General features: G+C 46.0%; 1 protein-coding gene across 9 annotated transcripts in view; it reads right to left on the minus strand.

Annotated features, from left to right (window-relative positions):
- Positions 1-2,475: 2,475 nt before the first annotated feature.
- Positions 2,476-26,474, minus strand: part of LOC141091296 (glycoprotein-N-acetylgalactosamine 3-beta-galactosyltransferase 1-like) — an 80,924-nt gene continuing 56,925 nt past the window's right edge. For 5 of the 9 annotated variants that reach the window (XM_073576787.1, XM_073576789.1, XM_073576790.1 and 2 more), the window contains exons 3-5: positions 24,353-24,547; positions 7,583-8,244; positions 2,476-2,900 (exon numbers count right to left, since the gene is read on the minus strand). In XM_073576787.1, the coding sequence (XP_073432888.1) occupies positions 2,679-2,900; positions 7,583-8,244; positions 24,353-24,545 (1,077 nt within the window). In that variant the 5' untranslated portion in view covers positions 24,546-24,547 and the 3' untranslated portion in view covers positions 2,476-2,678. Of the gene's footprint in view, positions 2,901-7,582; positions 8,245-21,113; positions 21,302-21,531; positions 21,664-24,352; positions 24,548-24,723; positions 24,944-25,634; positions 25,787-26,474 lie in introns of those variants that run through there. The other 4 variants (XM_073576791.1, XM_073576784.1, XM_073576792.1 and 1 more) reach the window with 4 other exon arrangements.

A 26,474-nucleotide genomic window follows, 5' to 3' on the forward strand; every position in this document is an offset into this window, starting at 1 on the left:
TCACTTGCTTCCTCAGCTCTCCCTACTTTGCTGACGCTTCTATACGGCACACGTCCAGACCGGACCGTTTTAGACTGCTTCCCAGCTTCTTCCTGGCTTAACCTCGTAGAAAGCATAAAAAATTTTAATGGCGCACTTTCCATGTCTTCTTCGTTAGTTCCCATACTCTGATACAGGCCGAAGAGGATCCTGCAGCCGCAGAGTCCACAGTCCATCCCAGCATGGCAGCAGCAGCAGCGCAAGACTGCAGTGCAAATGAGGGCAGGTTTTCTTCCATTTGGGCGAAAGAGGGCTTGCCCACCCTTACCCCAGCATTGGCCCCGGTTTTGGTTCTCCACACCCAGTGACTGAGCATCAGGTCTAGTGAACCATTAGTGAACTACTTTCAGTCTTGCATGGGGCGTGACTGGCCAAATCTGGCGGAGCCGAAGCCAGGGTGTACTCACCACCTCCCTGTAGAACATCCTGCACACCCTGGTTCCATGGTTGTTGTCTTCACCCGCATCGAGCGATCTGGCTCCCAGAGGGGCAGCACCGCACCGTTCTGTACTTCTGGCACAAGCCCCTCTGGGGCATTCTCCACTTCCAGCCCTCTGCTTCTCGATGCCCGGCAACTCAAATCTGGCTGCTGAAGGAAAGACTCCAGGCCCCTCCACAACGGCTCTGGTGGCTGAAAAAACTTGGACTCCGCTGGGGAAAGTTCAGGTCTCCACCGACATTCCAGTCCCCTCTTCTCCATTCCGTCTCCCTTCTCCAGCAGGTATCGATATACTCGGTCATACATGGCTCGTCCCTTCAGTTCCCACCCGTTTCCAGGGGGGACCGCCTTTGTTAGTCTAACCTCGCCATGATGACAATTCTGTCTGCCTGTTTCGCCCCAGACTTGAAATCATCCGCCACCCAGTTTGGTTGCCTCTGGAAAAGCATCTGACCCATCTGTACCGCTCCGTGTGAAGCTTCAGCGTCCTTCTGTTCCTCACTCCAATCGACTCCCACCCTAAAGGTGTCCGCCCAGGCTATGAGTTGCCACATCTTCTCTCTACTGTACTGCCCCACTGTATTGATGTCCAGTGGCTGTGGATAATATGAGCTGTCACTGCTTAACGTTGCATGGCTACCGAGCCATCCTGGGCCAGTAGCCCATGCGGGCACTTTGGACACCCTGGTCCCGTCTGAACTAACTTCCTTTCTAATCTAACCTTAACTCCCAGCAGCCCCTCCTACACTTAACCCTATCCTACTAAGAATTCTATACATTAGAGTGCCCCCCTCTAGTGTCCAAAAAAGAGCACTACGCTTTTCCTATACTGAAAATGACAAACCAGGAAATGCAGTAAAGATTTTCACAGCTATGTACAAATAAAAGCAATAATACAATAAAATGTAAAGACAAAACAATGGTAATACCCAGAAGGGTAATACATGTAAACATGTAGCAGTACCAGTTAGCAAAGAGTAATAAATGCAACAATGAACATTTTTACTTAACCCCTTTACATGTGCGCAGCAGCAGCCAGGGAGAGAAAGTGCAGGGTACCGGTGACCACCAGAGAGAAGCTGCGCGTCAGTGGTTGTCGGCGCTTAAGTCTTGGCACAAACAGGCAGCGTGCAGCATGAAGAGGAAAGTCCAGCGTTTGCCAGAGAACAAGGTGTTGTATGCTCCATGTCTGTGAGTACAGTACACGTGCCACATAAGAGTGACCACATGTGGGACTGACACTTGCGACCTGATGTTGCCAGTGACTATTTGCCCAGACACTTGTGACCTGACTTCACCAGTGAATATAGTTGCAGAGCCACTTTGGGCTCTTACAGGACTGTGGCCCGTACCTCTGTCAGCCACTGCAGTTTATGGACTAGGCCCAGTGGAAGGTACCAGAGACCGACCACTGAAGACGGGGAGTTGATGCCCACAGGACTTTTCTGGAAAAGACACCGCGCCAACCGTTGCTGGCACCATTGAGTTCTCAGCAGGAGTTACAGTTGGCGGAACTCCTGACACAAGTGCTTCACCAGGAACTGCCGCTATCTGAATCGTCGCTTTTCTAATTACAATATCCTTTGCCATCTAAACTGTTGAATCCCCTGTTTAACCCTTTACCTCCCAAAATCCTCTTCCATTTATACTGTTTAACCCTTTACCTCCCTGTGTGTAGTATTACCCTGTTATTAAACTTGATAACCCTTGCTCTGCCTCCTGTTTGTCGTTGCATCCCGGAACCTGCTTACACATACACAAATGATGGCTGGTGACTGGCTCCTGTAGCTGTACATGTACTACCTTGTTTTTTTTTGTTGTTGTTTTAAAGGTGGCTGGATCACACAATACAAGAGTTCATATCTTTTGCATCACTGCTATTTCCTTATAGGTTGTAAGCTTGCCATATGAGCCCTTACTCATACAATCCTTATTACTAATTTTTTCTGTTCATGTAATTTCTGAAATGTAAAGTGCAGTAAAATGTGTTGACGCTATAGAAAATAAAGATGATTTATTATTAGATGCAAAAACATCCAGAAAAATAAATTAATCTGACACGGTTTACATGTCCCCATGGAAACTTGCCCTAAATTCTGTTGTCCTTGGCTCATATGCATGACAAATGCCTTTGAGAGGGAAGAGTCACTAAGCTCTTTTAAGTGCCAGTTGATTATTTTCAACAGCTGACATGATCAGTCTATGATGAAACAGTTCCATTTGCTTTCACTGCTTTGACTTCATTTGTGGAATTCTGCATGTGATGTGTTGGCAGCCGTTCTGCAGCCTCTGGTACTCCTGGCTTGTAACGATAGTCATATCCATACGCCCTCAAGTGGTACACAAAGTACTCCAGCACATGCATCAATTCAGGGTCAACATAATGAAAGGATATGGCCAGGTCTGAGCAGCACTGGGGACCCTGAAAAACAAAAAGTCGCAAACATATGAGACTACATATAGCACTTTGCAGATTTTTTTTTTTTTTACACCTGCCTGAACTTTCTGCAATGTAAGAATGCTTTCAAAAATAGAAATGTTAATAGTTAGTTTTTAGCAATTAGCAAAATTAACAAATGAAAAATCTAAATCAAATTAATATTGGTGTAACCGACCTTTAGCTTCAAAACAGCATCCATTCCTCTACAAGTAGGTACACTTGCATGCATTTTTTGAAAGAACTCAGAAGGATGTTATTTGTAAATCCTTCTGTCTTTTCATATAATCCCAGAAAGACTTGATGTTGAAATAAGGCTTGGGGAGGAATGGAGAATATCATCACTTCCAGAACGTCTTGGTCTTCTTTACATTGAAGATATTTCTCAATGAAATTGGATGTATGTCTGCGGTTATTGTCCTGCTGCAGAATAATTTTGGAGCCAATCAGATGCCACCCTGATGGTGTTGCCTGATGGATAAGTATGTATCAGTAGTTTTCAGAATTGAGGACACCAATAATCTTGACATAATTCCCAACTTCATTTGCTGAAAAGCAGCCCATCACTTGCAAGGAACCTCCACCATATTTCAGAGTTGCCTACACACTTGTTATTGTATTGCTCTCCAGCCCTTTGTGACCAAACTGCCTTCTGTTACAGCCTAAGGCCTCTTTCACATTTCAGTGTGTTTGGTACGTGTGGTGACAGTTTTCACACGTATGGAGACACTGACACACATAGACCCATTCAAATGAATGAGTCTGTGCACATGTCAGTATGTTTCCACGGACCGTGTGTCTGTGGCCAAAATATGCTGACATGTTCGTTTTTTACCGTAAGCACGGTCCGCAAAATGTCCCTCACACATGCACATGGAGAACACACATTGATGTAATCCGTGTGACACACATCGGCACCAGGGAAGAAGTGCTTCAGTAAATACTGTTGTGGCGCCTCTGAGGCTTCAGTCGCCGCACAGGTACTGCACCTCCTCCTGAGGTGTGGTGCCCCACCATCCAGGTAGGGTGGGAACTCCTAACCACGCTCCAACACCTGCACCCCTCACCACAAAGTAGTGTAGCAAAGCCACATTGCGGTTCCTTGCTTAGAGAGTAGCAGAGCACCTTTGGTGGTTCCCTGCTTGGAACACGAAACGTGCTGGGAGGCGGGTGGAGTTTAGAATACATAAAGAGCAGGAAGGTTTAGGTAGTCAGTCAGTCAGTCAGTGGGATTGAGAGAGAGTCACTCAGAGAGGAGTGAGGATCCCTGGAAGAGGGATGGAGGAAGGAGTGCTGCTGCTGCCTCAGTGATGAGCCAGCTGGCACAGGAAAGGAAAGAAGGAGAAAGACATTGGACTGAAATCTGACCTTCTATGAGAGAGAGGGATTAGTACGGAACGAAGGAGTAAAAGGGAAAAGAGAGGACGTGGGTTAGAGGAGAACCCTGCCTAGAAGTTCTAAGCACAAGGCCGGGGCCCGGTCCCCGAGGCTGTATGGATACTGAATGTCCTGCAGCAGACACCGGTGGAGTAGTGGGCTGTAAATGCACTACTCCCATCTAAGACTTGGGGCACAACAGCAACTTGGATAGTGAGCTGGGACTCAGGAGTAAGGAGTCCCCGAAGCAGGCTACAGCTATCTGCCGTACAAGTAGAGTTCTTGGGAACATCTGTCAGGAGGCACTCCAGTGTAACTCAGTACTAGGAGTACTTCACTTAAAGGTGCTATAGAGGAGACGTTCAGAAAGGTAGATGTTGGCAGAGTGTTGGAAGGGAGCATCCTATCTTGCCTGGAGGTTGACTGAGCCCAGGACCCGGAGGACACGGCACGGAGGCAGGCATCTGTGTGAACTGCAGACTGTGAGTAAAGCTTTGGAACTACATGCCCTGGTGTCCTCCACTTATTCCCGCACCACTACACCCCACACTACTACATCTGGGCACCAGCCTCTACACCGCCTGTGCCTCTCCTCCATTGCTACATCTACACTGCCCTGGGACTACAGCTCCACCTGTGGGGAGCTTCACCATCTTGGCTGCAACCCACCACCAGTCCCAGAGGATCTGCATGCAGCGTTGGCCTAACACCTCACTTGCCGAACATCACAGGTGGCGTCACGAACTATTCATAAACTTTACTTCATTGTTCATTCACCCCCTTTTTGCCATGGAGCCCCAGGGCCACGGACCGGGTCACAGCTTCCATGACAAATCCCACTGAGATCAACGGGCCCGGTACCGAGTACCCCGCTAGGCCCTGGTGGGGCGCTCCACTGTTACCCGGCGGCAGGTGCTGAAGATGGCTCTCATCATTCTCCCCTGCTCTGCCGGCTATCGGCGTGAGCAGAGGAGAATGATGAGAATTATATTAACGCCAGAAAGATGACAGCAGGTGGTGGCTTTTAGGACTATTACTCCCATTGTTCGACACCTGCTGCCGCTAATAACAGTGACAGCAGGAGCGGATGATCGGGATATTCCATCCCCGTCGCCTGCGAGCTAATTAAATAAGTGAAAAATCTGATGTGGGTTCCCCTCTGGTGTTTTTAGGTTGGGGGACCCCTCTATTCTTGATAACCAACCTTGCTGAGGGTTGCAGCCCCCAGTTGTGAGTTTTGCCTGGTTGGTTAAAAAAAAATAAGGGGAACCCACATCGAGTTTTTCTTTCATTTATTTAGTTAGATCGCAGGCAACGTGGAAGGAATACCCTGATCATCCGCTCCTCCTGTCACTGTTATTAGCGGCAGCAGGTGTTGGATGATGCCCTATATTTTTTGCATAGCTGAGTCATTTGGCCTTGTTTCCATGTCTCCATGTTGAATGGCTTTTTGGCTGCAATTTTTCCATGAAGAACACTTCTGGCCAGACTCCTCTGAGCAGTAGGTAGATGAAGCTGGGTGCCACTAGTTGCTGCCAGTCCTGAGCCTATGGCACTGCTGGACATCTTCTGATTTTGAAGGTAAGTAAGCATGATGTGTCTTTCATCTGCTGTTGTGATTTCCTTCAATGACCAATATGTCTACAGTCCTCAACATTGCACATTTCTTGATGTTTCTACAAAGAGCTTGAACAGCACATCTTAAACCCCAGTCTACTTTGAAATCCTTGCCTGTGGGAGACCTTTCTGATGTAGTGTAAAAACCTTGTGACTTGTTGCTGTGCTCTGTCTTTCCATGGATTATCACTTGTGACATGAAAGAAGAATAAGGAGTCCTGGAAGTGATGATATGGTCCCCACCAAGCCCTGATCTCAACATCATTGAGTCAGTCTGGGATTCACACAAGCCTGCATCAACAGAAGATCTGTGTTTAATTCTCCCAAGATGTTTGGAACAACCTGTATGCCAAGTTCCTTCAAGAACTGTGTGCAAGTGAACCTAGAAAAACTGATGCTTTGAAGATGTTTTGAAGGCACAAGATGATCATACCAAATATTGATTTGATTTAAATTTTTGACTGAATTTTCTTAGGCTGGTTTCACACTTGCGGTTTTTTTCGCGGTATTTTAGCGCTAAAAAACGCATGCTGTTTTTTTTCCTATACTTTGCATGGGATGCGCTTATGTGCGCATACACATGCGTTTGTATGCGTTTTTCCGCGCATGCGTTTTTTTGCGGTATGCGCTCGGGCGCACAAAATGCATCCTGTTGCATTTTTTGGGCGTCCGACTTGCCTCAAAAAAACGCATACGCGCGCAATGCGTTTTTTTACAGCAAGACACCCATTATAAGTCCATGGGTGCGCATATGTGCGCATTGACATGCTTATGCGTTTTTTTTTTACCATTAGTTGGACAATGGAATTTAGGGGTTTGGGTTAGAGTTAGGGTTAGTTAAGGGGGTTTAGGGCTAGGGTTAGGGTTAGCTAGGGTTTGGGTTAGTATGGTTTGGTTAAGGGTTAGGGTTAGTATGGTTTGGTTAAGGGTTAGGGTTAGGGTCAGGGTTAGGGTTAGTATGGTTTGGTTAAGGGTTAGGGTCAGGGTTAGGGTTAGGGTCAGGGTTTGGGTTAGGGTTAGGGTTAGTAAAGTCATGGTTTGGGTTAGTGTGAGGGGCCACCTAATGTTGGAAAAAAACGCAAACGCGGTAAAAACGCACTAAAAACGCATACAAACGCATAAAAAAGCTGCGTTTTTTTCATGCATGCTCATAAAAATGCTTGAAAAAAAAGCAGCATTTGTATGCGTTTGTATGCGTTTTTTCAATGCGTTTTTTTGCGGGAAAAACGCGCTGCAAAAAAAAGCAAGTGTGAAATTAGCCTTAGTTAATAAAAATAAACTATTACCAATTCTATTTTAAGGATTCTTACTTTTGCAGCATTTTTTCACACTTGCCAAATACATTTTCACAGTACTGTGCATCATTTACAGAAGCTGTGGTCCTCTTGAGGAAGAAATCGGTGCGACTTTGAAATATTTTGAGAATAAACTGCAATTGATTCTACCCTATTTGCCATCAGTTACCAGCATCACAGCATTTAGTCCACATTCATTTCCATTGAATTATTAGAATATAGATATAATACATGTAAATAATGGAATATTTCTTGTGAAGATGTAAAATCTTGGTATTATCTGATCTAATTAAAATTTATAATGTACCATAAATATTTAATCCCAAATTCCTATTTTTATTTTTTTCTGTTTTATTTAGTAATTCTCTATAGACTTACCTCCACAATGGGATAAAAACAGTAGCTCCAGTACCAAAAACTCTTATCAAAGTGTCCTGTAAGGTGGGATTCAGGTGGAAAAGGATGAAAAGTCTCCCTTTTTTCAGTGTCCCTAGAGTCTCCAGCTATAACCCCCATTTTCTCCATACACTGACCGAGTGCCAAGTCCTCCACAGATGTGGTGTGTTTGCAGACTTCAGTATGGAATCCATCCACAAATCTGTTCAGAGCTTCTTTACTAAGAACATAGCCAGCTCCACCACTCATGTAGCCCTGCTTAGCAAATGGTTTGAAGCGTTTGCCAAAATAGACTGGCTGATCAGAAGTATAATTTGAGAGCATCCAGCGTAAATTTTCCACAACAACATAAGTGTCATCATCTGCTTTGAAAAACCAGTCAGCTTGATCAATGTAGTTCTTGTGTACATATTGAAAAGCTCGAATTGTTTTCCAATAAAGCTGATCCCGTCCTTCTTTGGTGTCCAAACCGATGGTAGGGAAGCTGTCATTGGTGGTGGAACTCATAAAAAGAGCAATATTGCAGTGACGAGTCCAGGAGTACTTTATATGAATGGTTTTGGTTTCTAAGTTCTTTGGTCCAGTCATGATCCAGCAAAGTATTCTGACTTTACGTGAAAGATCGTCACTCACTTTGCTGCTTCCTACAACAACAGATACCAAAAGAAAAAAAACAGGAATATGGATTAATTTAATAATAGTAATTCAAGATTTTTTTTCACCAAAACTTATTTTACATCATGTTATGGATTCACATGAAAATATAACATCAGTGGTGCTCTCTAATCTAAAACCTTCAAAGATAATTCTACCGTGCTGAAACTTTATTGCATCTTCTGCCATGTCAATGGAACATCACTTCATTGTTTTTATCTCCCAGTTTTACAACTTTCATGATATATTGTGGTGACTGGATGAATAGACCTGTTGCATTTTGTCTCAATATATATTGATCTAACCTAAAATCAGTCAGGTTTCGAAAAACAGCTTTTAATGGAATTTGCAACTACTGTACTACAATTTTCTGTGTGCCACAAATTGTCTTTTAATTTCTGAGAGTTGAATATGCTCTAGATTGCAATAGTCCTTAAACAATAAAGTACACAAAAGTTAAAGGGAACCTGTCATCATGAACATATAGTCCAATCTGCAAGCCTCGTGCTATAGTCAGCGAGAGCTGAGCAGATAGATATATAGTTTTTTTAAGAAAATATTTAGTATAACCCCCATTTTTATCCTTTAACCTTCTGCTCTTTCTCGGATTGTCAGTCCAATGGGTAGTCCTACCAGTGACTGACAGCTTTCTTTGTGTGAGTGTGAGCAAGTACTAAGATGCAGTAACAGGTCGGAGGCAGAGCAAGGGTTAACGTGGGGTTTAATTTAACAGGTATACTCGCAGGGAGAAAACAGGGAAAACGGTATAAAGGGACACAGGGTACGTAACCCAGGGGAAACAGGTGTGAAGAATAGGGACGGAAGTTCAAGATTAGCAAACTTATCAGTTTGACGACTTCAGAATGCAGTTAGTTCAGGATGTGGACAATGGCGCCAAAGCAGTGGTGAGTAAGGGGTCTGGTATGGTCCTAGAAAAGATGGTGTCCTGGATCCTGGAGGCGGCGGTGATTCCTCATGGTCGGGTGTAGTCCTGAAAAAGATGACGTCTTGGCTCCTGGAGGCGATGGTGATTCCTCGTGGTCCGGTCAGTGATAGGTGTGTCAGGAAACGATGAGATAGACAGATCACAGTATTTCCCCCTGTCAGCGTACAGGGACAACGAGCGACTCGACTCAGGTACAGAGGGAAACCCCTCACAGCGGGTGTCCCAATTCTCCCGTCAGTGTGTGTGTGTGCTGATGTCCTGACTGGGCTTCCTGTTACTCATGGTCAGAGTTGTCAGCGGGGCTAGGTACGTTGTTGTCGGTAGTCTCTGTAAGCAGCTTTTTGCCTCTGCTCGTTTTGGCTCTCTGGCAGTTAGTTTATTTGCAGAAGCCCTGACACTGCCCTCCTGCACGCTGCACGTTCCTGCGGCAACTAACTGTCTCCCTTTTATCTTAGCCACGCCCCCTACTCCTTTGTGCAGAGGTTGGTCCGGGGCCTTAAGCTTTCCCCTTAACCTGGGTTACAGGCCCGACAATTCCATATCCGTCAGAGAATAGGTAGGCCGGGTCCGGGACTTCTCCTTCCATGAGTACAGCTGTCAATCACTAGTAGGACCACCCACTGGACCGACGATTAAAAAAAGAGCATAGGTTTAAATTATGAAAACACAGGTTATAATGAATCTTTTTTCACAAAATTATTTATCCATGTATTCTGCTCCCCCGACTCTATACCATGGGGTTGCAAATTGGACTGTACTTTCATGGTGACAGATTCCTTTTAAGGAAATGGGAGGTACATTTTAGGCCACGTATTAACAGGTCTGTTCAAAAATTAGGGAAACAATCTAATTTGGTCCCTCCATATAATCAACCATTGTGATGCAAGGTCCTGAAACTACATCATCTATGGGTGTAACAGACATACTTACGTTAATGAAAATAGACTGCCCCGCCTTCCCGGGAGTAATTGAAACAGAAATTTGTCCTTTCAGCATGTGATATTATGGAGTATATCAAATAAATGGATTCTAGCCAGAGGAGAAGTCAACCACAAATAACTGACAAGGATGACTTTTCACAGCCAATAAATGTCAACATAAACATTTTAACATTTTCAGAAATTTGAAGAATTACCCTATGTTGTAATTGAATTATGCAGGAGTTTTGGTGGAAAAGAGCTGGGTGTATGAATTACTCTTGGCCCTTACATCACTGCCTTGCGTAAGTCATAACATTTTAATTTGTCAATGGACATACGGTATCTATATAAGAACATACTATTTTATAGGACAAATTTTATGTGGATTCTTTTTGGGCGTAGAGCAACAAAGTTTTTAGTTTTTTCCAGGATTCTCTATGTATGGTACTGATACAATATGGTAAACCGACATAGTGACTTGATTCGTACAATTCAGCCTTACAAAATGATATCAGTTTATTATGTTCTACAACTTTCATAGAAAAAACACTTAAAAAAAAATATTTTTTGTTGCCATGTGCTAAGAACCATCTCTCTTTATTTTCCCTTTGACTGAGCCTTGTAAGGGCCTTTTTTATTGCAGGAGGAACTCTCATTTTCATATTATTTGTGGGTTCGTAACTAGTGATGAGCGAGCGTGCTTGGGTATTGTGTTACCTGAGCATGCTTGGGTGTTATCCGAGTACCCAGTATCTCAGGCAACACGTGGGGATTGCCTGATTGTTAAGCAATTCGCGCATGTGTTGAAGCTGTCTGTCAGCCATGAAACATGCAACCGCAGCACTCAAACACACATATTATTCGAGCACGCCTGTGATACTCGGATAACATCAAAGCATGCTCTGATAACATGATATCCAAGCACGCTCGCTCATCACTATTCGTAATACTTTTAAAAAATATATATATTAATGTGGCTGAATGATCAAATATATTTTTATATATTATATGTTATTATATTATAGTAACACGATCACTTTATTTATTTGGTAAGTATAATTACAGCAATACCACATTTATATCCTTTAAGTTTTTATTTATATCCATTGTCTGGGAAAATTTGGCAGCTGATCCAGAATCTAATAGACACTATATGTATATAGCTTAACAAGGCTATATGCGCACAACACCTTTAAGACGCCAGAGGACCTGTCAAGATGCCTGTCACGAATAGGCCATAAGTCTTATGAAAAAAAAAATCACAGCATGCACTAGTTTCTTTCATTTGGGTGTGTGCACACGCTGCGGATTCTGCTGCGGATCTGCAGCGGTTTTGGTCCTGCGGATCTGCAGCGGTTTCTGCTGCGGTGTACAGTACCATTATAATGAATGGAAATAGAAATCCGCAGTGCACACTGTGCAGAATTTTCTGCGCGTATTTGCTGCAGTTTCAAAAGTGCAGCATGTCAATTCTTTGTGCGGATTCTCCATGGCAGGTATCAAATCGCAGGGGAAGCCCGCAGGCTAAACAGCAGAAAATCTGCAGATAAACCGCAGGTCTGTTGACCTGCGGATTTACACAAATCCGCACGGAAAATAATTCACAGCGTGTGCACACACCCTTTGTCTGGTTAGACTCGCCCATTTAAAACTACAAGTGTGCAGAAAAAATGGATTCCATATGGAACACCAGTATAGTATCTGTTCTCTTATGGAAATGTGGTTCCCCCAGGAGTATGGTCGCCACAGTGGCATTACCTTCCTCCTAGGGAGGGTGATGTCATGCTTGGAAGCAATAAAGGATCTCTCTGTCAGGTAAATACAACACACAGCACAGTTCCCACTCCAGGCCAGCAGAGGGAGCTCTGAACCAAAGCTGGGGGAAGAGCTGCTCTCTGGGGGCCAGGAAGGGGAAGTTTAGTCATTTCGTGGGAGGAGGGAAATGTGTGTGGACGTGAGGAGAAGAGCTGGAAGATTGAGCAGAGTTCAGGCTCATTTCTAGCTGTAGCGCATGATCTGGAGTCCAGTCTCCAAGGTTGTACGGATACTGATGTTCCTGCAGCAGAAACCGGAGGAATAGGAAGCTGTAAATGCTCTGTTCCCACATAAGACTCGGAGGCACAACAGCGAAGTGTGAGCCAGAAGAGAAAGGCTACAGCTGTCTGCCATGCGAGGTAGTTCTAAAAGAGAACAAGCAAGTGGAACTTCAGTGTAACACAGTACTGCAAGTACCCCAGAAAGCGCTAGAAAGGAGAATACACAACCCATCTGCGTAGAGAGATTCCTAAGTTGCTTCCAAGCTGGACAGCCCCTGTTCCATCTGTAATCTGGACGCTGGACTGCACTTACAAAGCACAGTAAAGGTAACGGAAACTGCACAATGTTGTGTCATTGCATTCTTCCTGCAAACCCTCCAGCACTGCTACATCTCTGTGCCAGACACTACACCCTCTTCCTCAACACCTATTACCACTGCCCTGGGACCACAGCTCCACCTGTGGGGAGCTCTTACATCTTGCTGCCTTATACCATCTGTCCCAGAGGATCTGCCTGCAGCGTTGGCTTAACCCCTTCGTTGCCGATCACCACAGGTGGCGTCACGTATCATCCACTTATAAACTTTAACCAGCCACTCTTAACCCCTTTTACATGGACGCCCAGGGCCACGGACCGGGTCACTGCTACTGTGACACTTCCCTCTGAGATACCGGCCTGGTACCGAGTACCCCACTGCCCTGGCGGGCGACCCAGATACATTACAATATTTTAACATGGAAAGTTGTAAACTGTCTTGTAAATTATTAATTGTAGCTGCTGTAAAAAAAAACTTGCATATGGATTACAATTGAGAAAAAAAATGTTCAAGCTTTCTGGATGATTTTTTATATGCTCATATGCATTCAGACTTAGGCCATGTTCACACATTCAGTATTTGGGCAGCACGGAGGCTCATTGGTTAGCACTGCAGCGCTGGAGTCCTGGGTTCTATACATCTATAAGGAGTTTGTATGTTCTCCCCATGTTTGCATGGGTGTTCTCCAGTTTCCTCCCACAATCGAAAGACATACTGATAGGAAATTTATATTGTAAGCCCCATCAGGCACAGCGATGGTAATATGCGCAAACTGTAACGCTGCGGATCCGCAGCGGTTTTGGCCCTGCGGATCCGCAGCAGTTTCTGCTGCATTGTACAGTACCATTAAAATCAATGAAAACCAAAAACCGCTGTGCACACAGTGCGGAATTTTCCGCGTGGATTTGCTGCGGTTTCAAATCCACAGCATGTCAATTCTTTGTACGGAATCCGCAGCGGTTTTACACCTGCTCCATTGTACAGGTGTCAAACCACAGGGCAAAACCGCAGACTAATCTGCAGATAAACCGCAGGTCTTTTGAGCTGCGGATTTTGCCAAATCCGTGCAGAAAAATCCGCAGCACAATCCGCAACGTGTGCACTTACCCTTAAGCGCTGTGGAATATGTTAGCATGATACAAAAATAAACTTTATTACTATTGTATTTTATCCCCTTAGTGACAGCCAATTTTGTACTTAATGACCGGGCCAATTTTTACAATTCTGACCACTGTCACTTTATGAGGTTATAGCTCAGGAACGCTTCAACATATCCCACCAATTCTGAGATTGGTTTTTTTTGTGACATATTGTACTTCATGCTAGTGGTAAAATGTATTCGATATGATGTGTTTATTTATGAAAAAAGCAGAAATTTAGCAAAAATGTTGAAAATTTTGCAATTTTCAAACGTTTAATTTTTTTACCCTTAAATCAGAGAGTCATATCGTACAAGATAGTTAATAGGCACTTCCCACATGCCTACTTTACATCAGCTCAATTTTGGAAATTAATTTTTTTTGTCAGGAAGCTATAAGGGTTAAAAGTTGACCAGCGATTACTCATTTTTCCAACAAAATTTAAAAAAACATTTTTTTTAGGGACCACCTCACATTTGAAATGAGTTTGGGGGGTCAATATGACAGAAAATTCCCAAAAGTGACACCATTCTAAAAACTGCACCCTTCAAGGTGCTAAAAACCAAACCACATTCAAGAAGTTTATTAACCCTTCAGGTGCTTCACGAGAACTAAAGCAATGTGGAAGGAAAAAAGAACTTTTTTTTTTTTCACAAAAAATTTAATTTGGAACCAAACTTTTTTATTTTCACAAGGGTATCAGGGGAAAATGGACCACAAAATTTGTTGAGCAATTTCTCCTAAGTACGCCGGTACCCCATATGTGTGGGAAAGCCACTGTTTGAGCGCATGGCAGGGCTCAGAAGGGAAGGTGCACCGTTTGACTTTTTGAATGCAAAATTGGCTGGAATCAAAGGCAGGCACCATGTCGCGTTTGGAGACCCCTGATGTACCTAAACAATGGAAAACCCCCAATTCTAACTCTAACCCTAACACAGCCCTAGCCCTGACCCCAATCCCAACCATAACCCAACACCCCAACAGTAACCCCAACTCCCCAACCATAACCCATGTAGGGGAAGTGGACCGACCCATGGACCTGTCTGCAGCAGGAGGGTTAATTTACAATGTGCTGGACATGGACTGCTCTATATGAAGGTGGGAGACAGCTAGATAGAGGAGAAGGATTTTGAAGTACTGGGTTTTTGCCACTAGGGGGAGACCAATGACAGCAGAAATAGAGGAAGGTGTAGTACTGTAGTTTGGCCACAAGATGGGAGCAGGGAGCAGTGAGGACAGGGCTTAACAGCAACTTATGGCTACGAAACCGCAAAGTCATGGGAGGCGGGGTTATGGGAGCTCTAGAGGGGGAACTCCCGGGAAGGGGAATAAATAGTTGCAGAGAGTTCCAGAAGAGTCAGTCCAGGGAGAGGAGCTTAAAGGAAGAAGAGACAGTAGGAGGAGATGGACAGAGAACAAGCTCCAGCAGGGACTGAGGAGGAAGACAGTCAGGGGGGTGGCCCTGAAAGGAGGAGCCGCAGAACAGAGACAGTCTGGGGTACCACAAACGGACGGACTCGGACGGGTGATGCACTGTGGTGGTAGGCCTAGGGCAGCCACAGTGAAATAGCCGCGAGGGACGTCAATTAGGAAAAGGAAGTGAAGGTACCCGGGCCTGTGTGCGGAGTCGAGCAGCTGCTGTGCGGTGCTGCGGAGACGAGCAGTTGCTGTGTGGAGCTGCGGGTCGTCGAGAGGATGGCCAATAAAGAGGACCTGTTGGACGCACTTCAGTCTCTGGCTCCGTCTGTTCGCGGCGGAAAGAGGACCACCCCCCAGTCGGCTCACCTACCTACACCCTAACACCCCAACGGTCTCACTAGCACCCTAACCGTCTCCCCAACACAACAGTCTCCCCAAGACTACCCTAACACCAACACTAACCCTAGCTCTAACCCCAACACCACAACCCTAACCCCAACACCACAACCCTAACCCCAACACAACCCTAACTCTAACCCCACCACAACCCTATACCCAACACACCCCTAACCTCAACACAACCGTAACCCCAACACTACAACCCTAACCCCAACACCACAACCCTAACCCCAACACTAACCCTAGCTCTAACCCCAACATCACATCCGTAATCCCAACACAACCCTAACCCCAGCACTAACCCTAGCTCTAACCCCAACATCATAACCGTAACCTCAACATAGCCCTAACCCCAACCCTAGATCTAACTCCAACCCTAACCCTAGTGGAAAAAAATACATTTTTTATTTTATTATTTTTACCTAACGGGACGATAGAGGGGGTTTGAACTACTATTTTTTTTATTTTGATCACTGTGATAGGGTCTATCACAGTGATCAAAATGAACCAATAGTAAAAATCTCCTATTGTTGCCGGGTGCCGGCTGGCAGATCTCGGCGGGCGCAATGCCCATGTGCCCACCATTTTCTTCCCAGAAGAAGATGCCAGGGAACACCAGAGGTACCAGTGGGGAGGCTCAGGGGACCCCATTTCTATCCTCTGGTATTCTAGATCATATCAGAGGAGAGAGAAATAAATGAAAAAATCAGATTTTTTTTTTGCGATCGCAACAATAGGGACAGTAAAAACCAATCTGAATCATGTTCTCTGGGGCTTTAGCTACCCCCGGTAGCCGAGACCCCGGAGATTTTACGACACTGGGGGGCGCTATACGCTTATTTCTCAGAGCCACTAAAAAGTAGCGCTGAAGAATAAGTACCCTTAAAACGCCATTAAAAGCAGTATCGGTGGTCGTTAAGGGGTTAAATCAGTATTTATAAGCCAAAATCAGGAATGGGTGAAAAATGTGGTGCATGTGATTCTATTATACTTTTCCTCTAAGGGCTCGCTCATGCTGGCGTGTAGCCTTATAACTCAGACGAGTGCTATCTAATGTTTCATCGGATAGCACTCGCTCCTTTTTCAGATACTATGCAAAACCTATTACATATACAAACAGGACTAATACTTTATTAGTCTATGATTGACTTTAATTTTTCATTACAGCATATACTATGCATTTTTCAGGCTTTCCATAGAGGGTTGTTACTTTTCTCTAGAGCAGACCTGGGAAAAGTGCGGCACGCGGGCCACATCCGGCCCTCTGGCTGTCTCAGTCCGGCCCGCACTGGGGCTGAAAACCTGAGTTCCGCCGGCCGCACCGTGCCTGCCTGCTCGCTTTCTCCCGCAGTCTGCATTGGTGGAGGAGGGGCCTCCGGCCACTTCTTCCACCAATCAGCTTGTGAAACAGCTGACGCGATAACGTCATTTCATTGCATCAGTTGTGTACCGCCGGAGAGTCAGTCATCTTAGACAGCAACAGAACAGGGCGCCTGGGAACGGGACCGAGGTGAGTATGTGATGGGTTTTTTTTTCATGTGTAACATGGGGATTCTATGGGGGTGAACATGGGGATTCTATGAAAGTGAACATGAGGATTCTATGGAAGTGAACATGGGGATTCTATGGGGTGAACATGGGGATTCTATGGGGGTGAACATGGGGAGGCTATGGGGTAACATGCTGCATACAGGGAGGCTATGGGGGTGTCATGCTGCACACGGGGACGCTATGGGGGTGTCATGCTGAACACAGGGAGGCTATCGGGGTGTCATGCTGCCCATGGGGAGGCTATGGGGGTGACATTCTGCACATGGTGAGGCTATGGGAAGGCTGTACACTGTCATCCAATATATGGGGTGGCTGTGTGGGGCTCAATCAGTATATAGGGAGGCTGTGGGGGCCTCATACAGTATATAGAAGGCTGTGTGGGGCCTCATTCATTATGTGGAGAGACTGGGGCTAATGCTGTATATAAGAAGGCTATGTGGAGCTCATGCAGGCTGTGTGAGGCCTCATGCCAGTATATGGGGAACCTGGGGTTCATGCAGTACATGGGGAGGCTGTGTGGGGCTCATACATTACATGGGGAGGCTGTGTGGGGCTCATGCTGTACATGGGGAGGCTGTGAGGGGCTCATACATTACATGGGGAGGCTGTGTGGGGCTCATGCTGTAATAATAATAATAATCTTTATTTATATAGCGCCAACATATTCCGCAGCGCTTTACATTTTAACAGTTTCAAAACACAAGTCATAAGTAACAACGCTAACAATACAATAATTAAAGCAAAATAAGACGAAATAAGACGACCCTGCTCGTGAGAGCGTACAATCTACAATGAGGTGAGGGAGATACAGAGTACAGGTGTGTATTGACAATGGTGTATTTACAATGAAGGTCCAGCCATCTTGCAGGAGTGAAGGATGGATGGAGATAGTGAATGGGCTACGCACGCACACTTACACAGAGAATGACTTTGATTAGTGAATGTGATAGGCCGCTCTGAACAGGTGTGTTTTGAGGGAGCGCCTAAAACTATGCAAATTGTGGATAGTCCTGATTTCTTGGGGTAGAGCATTCCAGAGGATAGGAGCAGCACGGGAGAAGTCTTGGAGTCGGGAGTGGGAGGTACGGATTAGTGCAGAGGTTAGTCGAAAGTCGTTTGCAGAGCGCAGCGATCGGCTAGGCCGATAGACAGAAATGAGAGAAGAGATGTAAGGGGGTGCCGCACTGTGGAGAGCTTTGTGGGTGAGAACAAGTACTTTGAATTGGATCCTATAATGAATGGGCAGCCAATGTAAGGACTGGCGAAGAGCGGACGCGTCCGAGTACCGATTACCCAGATGGACGATCCTGGCTGCTGCATTGAGTATGGACTGGAGAGGGGATAGTCGAGTGACGGGGAGGCCAATTAATAGAGCGTTGCAGTAATCCAGGCGAGAGTGGATCAATGCAACAGTGAGGGTTTTTGTTGTTTCCATAGTGAGAAAAGGGCGGATTCTAGAGATGTTCTTTAGGTGTAAGCGGCAAGAGCGGGCAAGGGATTGTATATGGGATGTAAAGGAGAGATTGGTGTCAAACATAACACCCAGACAGCGCACCTGCTGCCGGGGTGTTATTGTGGTACCACCCACGGAGAAGGAAATGTCAGATTTAGGGAGGTTAGTAGACGGCGGGAGCAGAAGAAGTTCAGTTTTGGAGAGGTTGAGTTTCAGATAGAGAGCGGACATGATATTGGAGACTGCGGACAGACAGTCACTGGCGTTCTGTAGTACAGCGGGGGTAAGGTCGGGGGAAGACGTGTATAGTTGTGTGTCATCAGCATAAAGATGGTACTGAAAGCCAAATCTGCTGATGGTCTGTCCAATTGGGGCCGTGTAGAGAGAGAAAAGAAGGGGGCCAAGGACTGAGCCCTGAGGTACCCCGACAGCAAGAGGAAGAGGAGATGACGTGGAGCCAGAGAACAAAACACTGAAGGAGCGGTCAGAGAGATAGGAAGAGAACCAGGAGAGTGCAGTGTCCTTAATGCCTAGTGACTGGAGCCTAGAGAGTAGGAGATGGTGGTCAACAGTATCGAAAGCTGCAGATAGGTCAAGAAGAATGAGCAGAGAGTGGTCACCGTTACGTTTTGCTGTCAGAAGGTCATTGGTCACTTTGATGAGTGCAGTTTCAGTCGAATGTAGGGGGCGGAAGCCGGACTGTGAAGGGTCTAGAAGGGAGTGAATGGAGAGGTAACGGGTAAGGCGGGAGTAAACTAGGCGTTCCAAAAGTTTAGAGATGAAGGGGAGATTGGAGACTGGTCTGTAGTTGTTTGTGCAGGATGGGTCAAGAGCAGGTTTCTTTAGTAGTGGAGTAACGATGGCGTGTTTGAAGGAGGATGGGAAAATGCCCGAGGAGAGGGAGAGATTAAAGATTGTAGTTAGGTGGGTTGTGACGACTGGAGAGAGAGACTGGAGGAGATGTGAGGGAATGGGGTCGGTAGTGCATGTAGTCGGACGAGAAGAAGAGAGGAGTCTGGAGACTTCTTCTTCTGTTATGGGATCAAATGTGGAGAGTGAGCCAGGGGAGATGTAGGAAGGGATGGGAGTCACAGCACTTGGTGGTTGGGAGCAGATTTCTTGACGGATATTATCTATTTTTTCTGTAAAGTGGGAGGCCAGGTCATCAGCACAAATGTCTGTGATAGGGGCTTGTGCTTTTGGCCTGAGGAGGGAGTGAAAAGTGTCAAAAAGTTTCTTGGGGTTGTTGGCTAGTGAGGAGATCAGGGTGGTGAAGTAGGTCTGTTTGGCAAGGTGAAGGGCAGCGTTATAGGTTCTTAACATAAATTTGAAGTGGATGAAGTCTTCTGGTGTGCGGGTTTTTCTCCATAGGCGTTCAGCACTCCTGGAGCATCGCTGGAGAAGTTGAGTTTGCGATGTGAGCCAGGGCTCTTTTACTCTGTGTTTGGAGGTTCTGAGGGTGAGGGGAGCTACTTGGTCAAGGGTGCTTCTAAGAGTGTCATTGTAGTGATGAACAGCCAGATTAGGACAGGAAAGAGAGGAGATTGGGGACAGAGATGAGTGTAGGGAATCTGAAAGTGTCTGAGGGTTAATAGCTTGTAGATTTCTGACTGTGTGGTAGGTAGGAATGAGCTGGGGTGGGCGAGGATTTGTGAGCGTGAAGGAGAGAATGTTGTGGTCAGAGAGTGGAAGCGGTGAGTTGTTTAGGTGGGAGATTGAGCAGAGCCGGCAGAAGACCAGATCAAGGGTGTTACCGTCCTTATGTGTCTCAGAGGTTGAAAGCTGTGAGAGGCCTAGAGAGGTGGTTAGTGATAGAAGCTGGGATGCAGATGTGGAATTAAGGCTGTTAATGGGGATGTTGAAGTCTCCCAGGATGAGGGTTGGTAGTTCTGAGGACATGAAGTGTGGCAGCCAGGCTGAAAAGTGGTCAAGGAAGAGGGTGGGTGAGCCTGGGGGCCGGTATATGACCGCTACCCTGAGGGAGAGGGGACGGAAGAGCCTGATGGTGTGGACCTCAAAAGAAGGGAATAAGAGTGATGGGACTGGGGGGATGACCTGGAAAGTGCATTGTGGGGACAGGAGTATGCCAACTCCACCACCAGGTCTGTTTGTGGGTCTCGGGGAGTGAGAGAATTGTAAGCCACCGTAGGAAATGGCAGCAGGAGAGACAGTGTCAGAATCCTGAATCCAGGTTTCAGTGAGGGCCAACAGATTAAGAGAGTTGTTCAGAAAGTAGTTGTGTAGGAAAGGAAGCTTGTTACAAGCAGACCGTGGATTCCAGAGAGCACAATTAAAAGATTGAGATGAGGGAGTGCAAGTAATGTTAATCAGATTATTGTGGTTTCGATATGAGGTAGGGTAGGGGTCGAGGTTGGGGGATGGTGGACCAGGGTTGGGGGAGATGTCCCCTGAAATCATTAGGAGAAGGAAGATAAAGAGCCAATAGTTGTTGGAATTGTAAGTAGTTTTTTTCTGCGATGTGTTTGGGCAAGATGGGCTGAGGTTTCTCAGGAAGGTGAGGAGTGTGTGGGAGCTGTACATGGGAGAGGGAAGTATAGAGGGGCTGATGTGTATGAGTCGTGATGGAGGGGGGATAGGGTGATGAATGTGGATGGCAAGGGAACACAGGAGGATAAAAATAAAGCACATGGTTAAAGGGGAAGGCAAGGTGTGGGTTACCTGACTCCTGCCCAACTGCCATGTATAACTGCCGTTTTGCTGGACGCTTATCTTCTGTGATGCTTTGCTTATGGGATGCTTGCGTGCTGTACCCCACACTGCGTGCTTCCCCTTAGCAACTACTACATATATAGGCCACACTACAGGGTCAGGAGAGAGGGATTGTGGGAGATGGTTGGGTATAATTTGGCAGCTGGGGCCAGCACACCAGGGGATGGTTAGATGATCAAAGGCACTAGACCAAGATGTGGCAAAATGCTATAGCACCTTCCACCTGATAAGATCTAGAAAGGCCCCAGTCACAGATCTAAAGCAGTAAGTATTACATACAGTGCAACAAATGAATTATACCAAAGCTTTAGCAAGCACATTTAAATATGCAGCAAAATGGTCAAGCAGCAGAAGTATGGAGTTGTACCATTTGGATATATTACAGCAGAGAAATAGAGGCAGCAGAGGTGGGAAGTTGTATCATTCAGGCTGCTTGCTGGCAGTGAATGGAGTAAATACATGCAGGGTGGCTCAGTTGATTACCATTTGGATATATTACAGCAGAGAATAGAGGCAGCAGAGGTGGGAAGTTGTATCATTCAGGCTGCTTGCTGGCAGTGAATGGAGTAAATACATGCAGGGTGGCTCAGTTGATTACCATTTGGATATATTACAGCAGAGAAATAGAGGCAGCAGAGGTGGGAAGTTGTATCATTCAGGCTGCTTGCTGGCAGTGAATGGAGTAAATACATGCAGGGTGGCTCAGTTGATTACCATTTGGATATATTACAGCAGAGAAATAGAGGCAGCAGAGGTGGGAAGTTGTATCATTCAGGCTGCTTGCTGGCAGTGAACGGAGTAAATACATGCAGGGTGGCTCAGTTGATTACCATTTGGATATATTACAGCAGAGAAATAGAAGCAGCAGAGGTGGGAAGTTGTATCATTCAGGCTGCTTGCTGGCAGTGAATGGAGTAAATACATGCAGGGTGGCTCAGTTGATTACCATTTGGATATATTACAGCAGAGAAATAGAGGCAGCAGAGGTGGGAAGTTGTATCATTCAGGCTGCTTGCTGGCAGTGAATGGAGTAAATACATGCAGGGTGGCTCAGTTGATTACCATTTGGATATATTACAGCAGAGAAATAGAGGCAGCAGAGGTGGGAAGTTGTATCATTCAGGCTGCTTGCTGGCAGTGAATGGAGTACATACATGCAGGGTGGCTCAGTTGATTACCTGTGTGAAGAGAGAAGATGAATGTTAATTCCATGCCATGTATAACTGCCGTTTTGCTGGATGCTTATCTTCTGTGATGCTTTGCTTATGGGATGCTTGCGTACTGTACCCCACATGCTGTACATGGGGAGGCTGTGTGGGGCTCATGCTGTACATGGGGAGGCTGTGTGGGGCTCATGCCATATATGTAGTAGGCTGTGTGAGGTTCATGCTGTATATAAGGGGCTGTGGAGTGGTGTCAGCATACTTAATTATGCTCAATATTAAGTGATACAATTAATATTAATAAATTATTATTGAGTAGAATTAATTTCAAGCTATTAGTTCGGCCCTCCACAACAGTCACGGTCTCTCATGTGGCCCCTCGGGAAAATGAATTGCCCACCCCTGCTCTAGAGTGTTACACATATATACTGTGACTGACCGTTCGCTTATATTATTTGTGGGCTACCTTGTCGTGCACATTGGAGTTAGGGTGTTAGGCCGGGATCACACATGCGAGAAACTCGGACGAGTCTTGAATCTTAATACCTGGCACTGCCGCCGGCACTGGGGAGCAGAGCGTGCGGCTGCATAGAAATACATGCAGCCGCACGCTCCACTCCCGAGTGCCAGCGGCAGTGCCGGGTATTAAGATGCGAGACTTATCAGAGTTTCTCGCATGTGTGATCCCGGCCTTAAGCCTCCGTCACACACAGCGAGATCGCTAGCGAGATCGCTGCTGAGTCACAAGTTTTGTGACGCAACAGCTATCTCACCAGCGATCTCGCTGTGTGTGACAGGTATCAGCGACCGGCCCCCCTGCCGGGTATCGCTGATCGTTCTGGAAAGCCCTGGACATTTTTTTGATCATTGGTCTCCCGCTGGCCAACATGCATCGCTGCCTGTGGCAGGCGGGAGACCAGCGATCAGCGAGCTGGTATCCAAGGTAAACCGCGGGTTTCTAAGCACCGCGCGGCACTTAGAAACCCACTGTGTACCTTAGATACCAGCATGCTGGTGCAGGGAGCTGGTATCTAAGGTAAACAGTGGGTTTCTAAGCGCCGTGCGGCACTTAGAAACCCGCTGTTTACCTTGGATACCAGCTCGCTGATCTCCCGCCTGCCACACGCAGCGATGCGTGCTGGCCAGAGGGAGACCAACGACCAACCTTGGATACCAGCCCCCTGCGCCAGCACGCTGGTATCTAAGGTACACAGTGGTTAACTAAGCGACGTGCGCGCTTGTTACCCGCGTTGTCGCTGTCCTGATTGCTGCTGAGATCTGCCTGTTTGGCAGCTCACCAGCGATCATGTAGCGACACACCAGCGATCCTGACAAGGTCATATCGTTGTCGGGATGGCTGGTGCGTCCCTATGTGTGATCCCTGCCTTAGTCCTAACATGTCCTGCAAGATTAGGCGATTCTGGAGGGAAACAATGGAAAGACTGCAGTACTATAGAGTTGTTGCTGTTTTTAGTGCAGTGCATCAGGAGCATGTGAATCCAGCCTTAGGGTATGTTTACACTGGGCATTTTTACTGCGTTTTTTTATGCTAATTTTCAGCTGCTTTTTACAGTACCAGCAAAGCCAATGAGATTTCAGAAATCTCCTGCACACACATTGTTTTTTGTGTCATCAGGATTTTGTGCTTTGCTGTTTTTTTTGGATATAGAGCATGTCACTACTTTCAGCGTTTTTGCAGTTTTTCACCCATTGGCTTGAATCAGGTTTCATTATTTGAAGCGTTTTTTCTCCAGAAAACTCATGAGGGCACTATGCTCAAAGAGACACAAGTTAGCCCAAAAAACGCACTAAAAAAAGCACCAAAATCGCAACAAAAAACGCAATAAAACCTGCGTCTTTGCCGCAGTTTCTTTCCTGCTAAGAAATCAGGTTTTGCAGCAGAAAAAAAAGCAGCAGAAAAAAAAGCAGCAAAAACGCCCAGTGTGAATTTATCCTTACTGCTAATTGAATCAAACATATAACCTGGAACTTTCTAATGAAATAATGATAACGTGATAAGATTACCTGGCTGATGAGTATGGGGAAGCCTCTCCATTAGATAAAGGTCATCAAATTTTTTCCAAGAGTGAATTGCTAATGGTTCCTCAGTTCTGGAACTGATAGCGATGTTGTGTAGAAGGACAAATATGGAGAAGAAGCCAACCAGTATGCCCAGGTTGAAGGCCAGCCATGAAGTCTTACCAGAAAAAAGCACCATTGCTGTAATGAAACACGTGCATTAAATAACTGATTATATCAATTGCCTCATTGAACGTTGCTTTTAAAAAATGCACTACAGTAGATCAGGCTTATGCATTCTTAGTACGAGTCTTTTGAGGATTTTTTTACAGGTTTAAGGTATGTGCTTTTTCATCTGAGATTTCACAGGAACCTACCTGAAAGCTCTAAAGAAGTGCTAAAAATAATGAACATATGCAATGCAATATCAAAATGACTAGCTCATCATATGTTCAGTGTTTCTGAGCTTCTTTTAAAGGGAGTCTGTCATATAAAATAACTCCAGATATGGGATTCATCTGCAGGTTAATGTCGTTCTGACGCTATACTGCACCTGCACTGAGAGCCCCGCTGCCGGGAGAAAAGTAAACTTTATCCCCCCTGGCAGACTCACTCTTCAGTCACAGAGGCAGCGCTGGCATGCTCTGTGTACAGGGAGCAGGGGCTGTAGCTGTGTCCCCGGCGCTGACTGACGGCCAGCCGGCCATAATGATAAGCTGCTATCAGTCAGTGCAGGGGGGTGCCGTCTTCTGCTGGAAAACCGCTTTTACATGAAATATGGCTGCTCTCTTTCAGAAAGAGTGCAACACTTGTCCACAGCTTTGTGTCTGCTATTGCTCAATTTAAGTAAATCACACTAAACTGCAATACCATATACAACCTGTGAGGAGCTGTGGCATTGTTTCGGGTAGACACCAGTCATATTTTTTTTTAATCCTGTACAGTGGTGTGCTTCATCCCCCGCCCTAAGTACAGCATGCTCTAGACATGGAATTTTTCAGTTTCCCTGCATGTTTTAATGTAGGGCTTTACAATGATTAAAAAATGACATAAAAAAAGCATTAACTGTACAAACATGCAGCAACTTTAAAATGCTTTCCTCATAATTATTTTAGAGAACATTTCTAGAAACTCATTACATGGAAGCATCAGGGTTGCCTTCACTTTCCTTATGTTTGTAATAGAAGGTAAGTGAATAAGCAAAAACCATTGTGAAAGCTAGGTAATAATACGTGGACAACATTGACATCATTATCTTTTCTTCTCATATGTTAGACCAAACAGGTACCTATAACATGTGCTACCCAGACTATCTTCAAACTGTCATCGTTAATACTTGATTTTTGCAATTGAGAGACATCAAGAGTGTCTTCACTAAAATGGAGCTGTAGTGCTGACACCTGCTGACGGCCGCCCTTACTTCAGCTGGATGTACATCCTCAGTTGCACATACAGCTGAAGTGTATTGAATCACTCGAACTTGCCGTGGGATATGCGGCCAATCAGAGGCCAGCAGCTATTCGTCAGCGTGCACGTGATTGGGCGCATGGCAGTGACGCGGAATCCAACTGCTGGCTTCAGGTGAAGATGCACTGCAGAGGAGTAAGAGAAAGGGGAGAAGGAGTTTATATTTTTTTTCATGTATTGAACAACAGCAGCGTAGGCAGCATGGGTAATCATATACCAGGATGGGGGAGCATACACCAGGATGGGGGACATATACCAGGATGGGGGCGGGGGAACATATACCAGGATGAGTCGGGAGCATATACCAGGATGGGGGGGAGCATATACCAGGATGGGGGCGGGGGGGAACATATACCAGGATGAGTGGGGAGCATATACCAGGATGGGGGGAGCATATACCAGGATGGGGGCGGGGGGAACATATACCAGGATGAGTGGGGAGCATATACCAGGATGGGGGGAGCATATCAGGATGGGAGAGCATATACCAGGATGGGGGCAGGGGGGAGCATATACCAGGATGGGTGGGGAGCATATACCAGGATGGGGGGAGCATATACTAGGATGGGGGGAGCATATACCAGGATGGGAGAGGGGGGGAGCATATACCAGAATGGGGGTGGGGGAGCATATACTAGAATGGGGAGGGGGGAGCATATAC

Source organism: Dendrobates tinctorius, unplaced genomic scaffold (assembly GCF_039654945.1).
Source record: "Dendrobates tinctorius isolate UK_male_01 unplaced genomic scaffold, ASM3965494v1 ptg000051l, whole genome shotgun sequence".
Taxonomy (NCBI): Eukaryota; Metazoa; Chordata; class Amphibia; order Anura; family Dendrobatidae; genus Dendrobates; species Dendrobates tinctorius.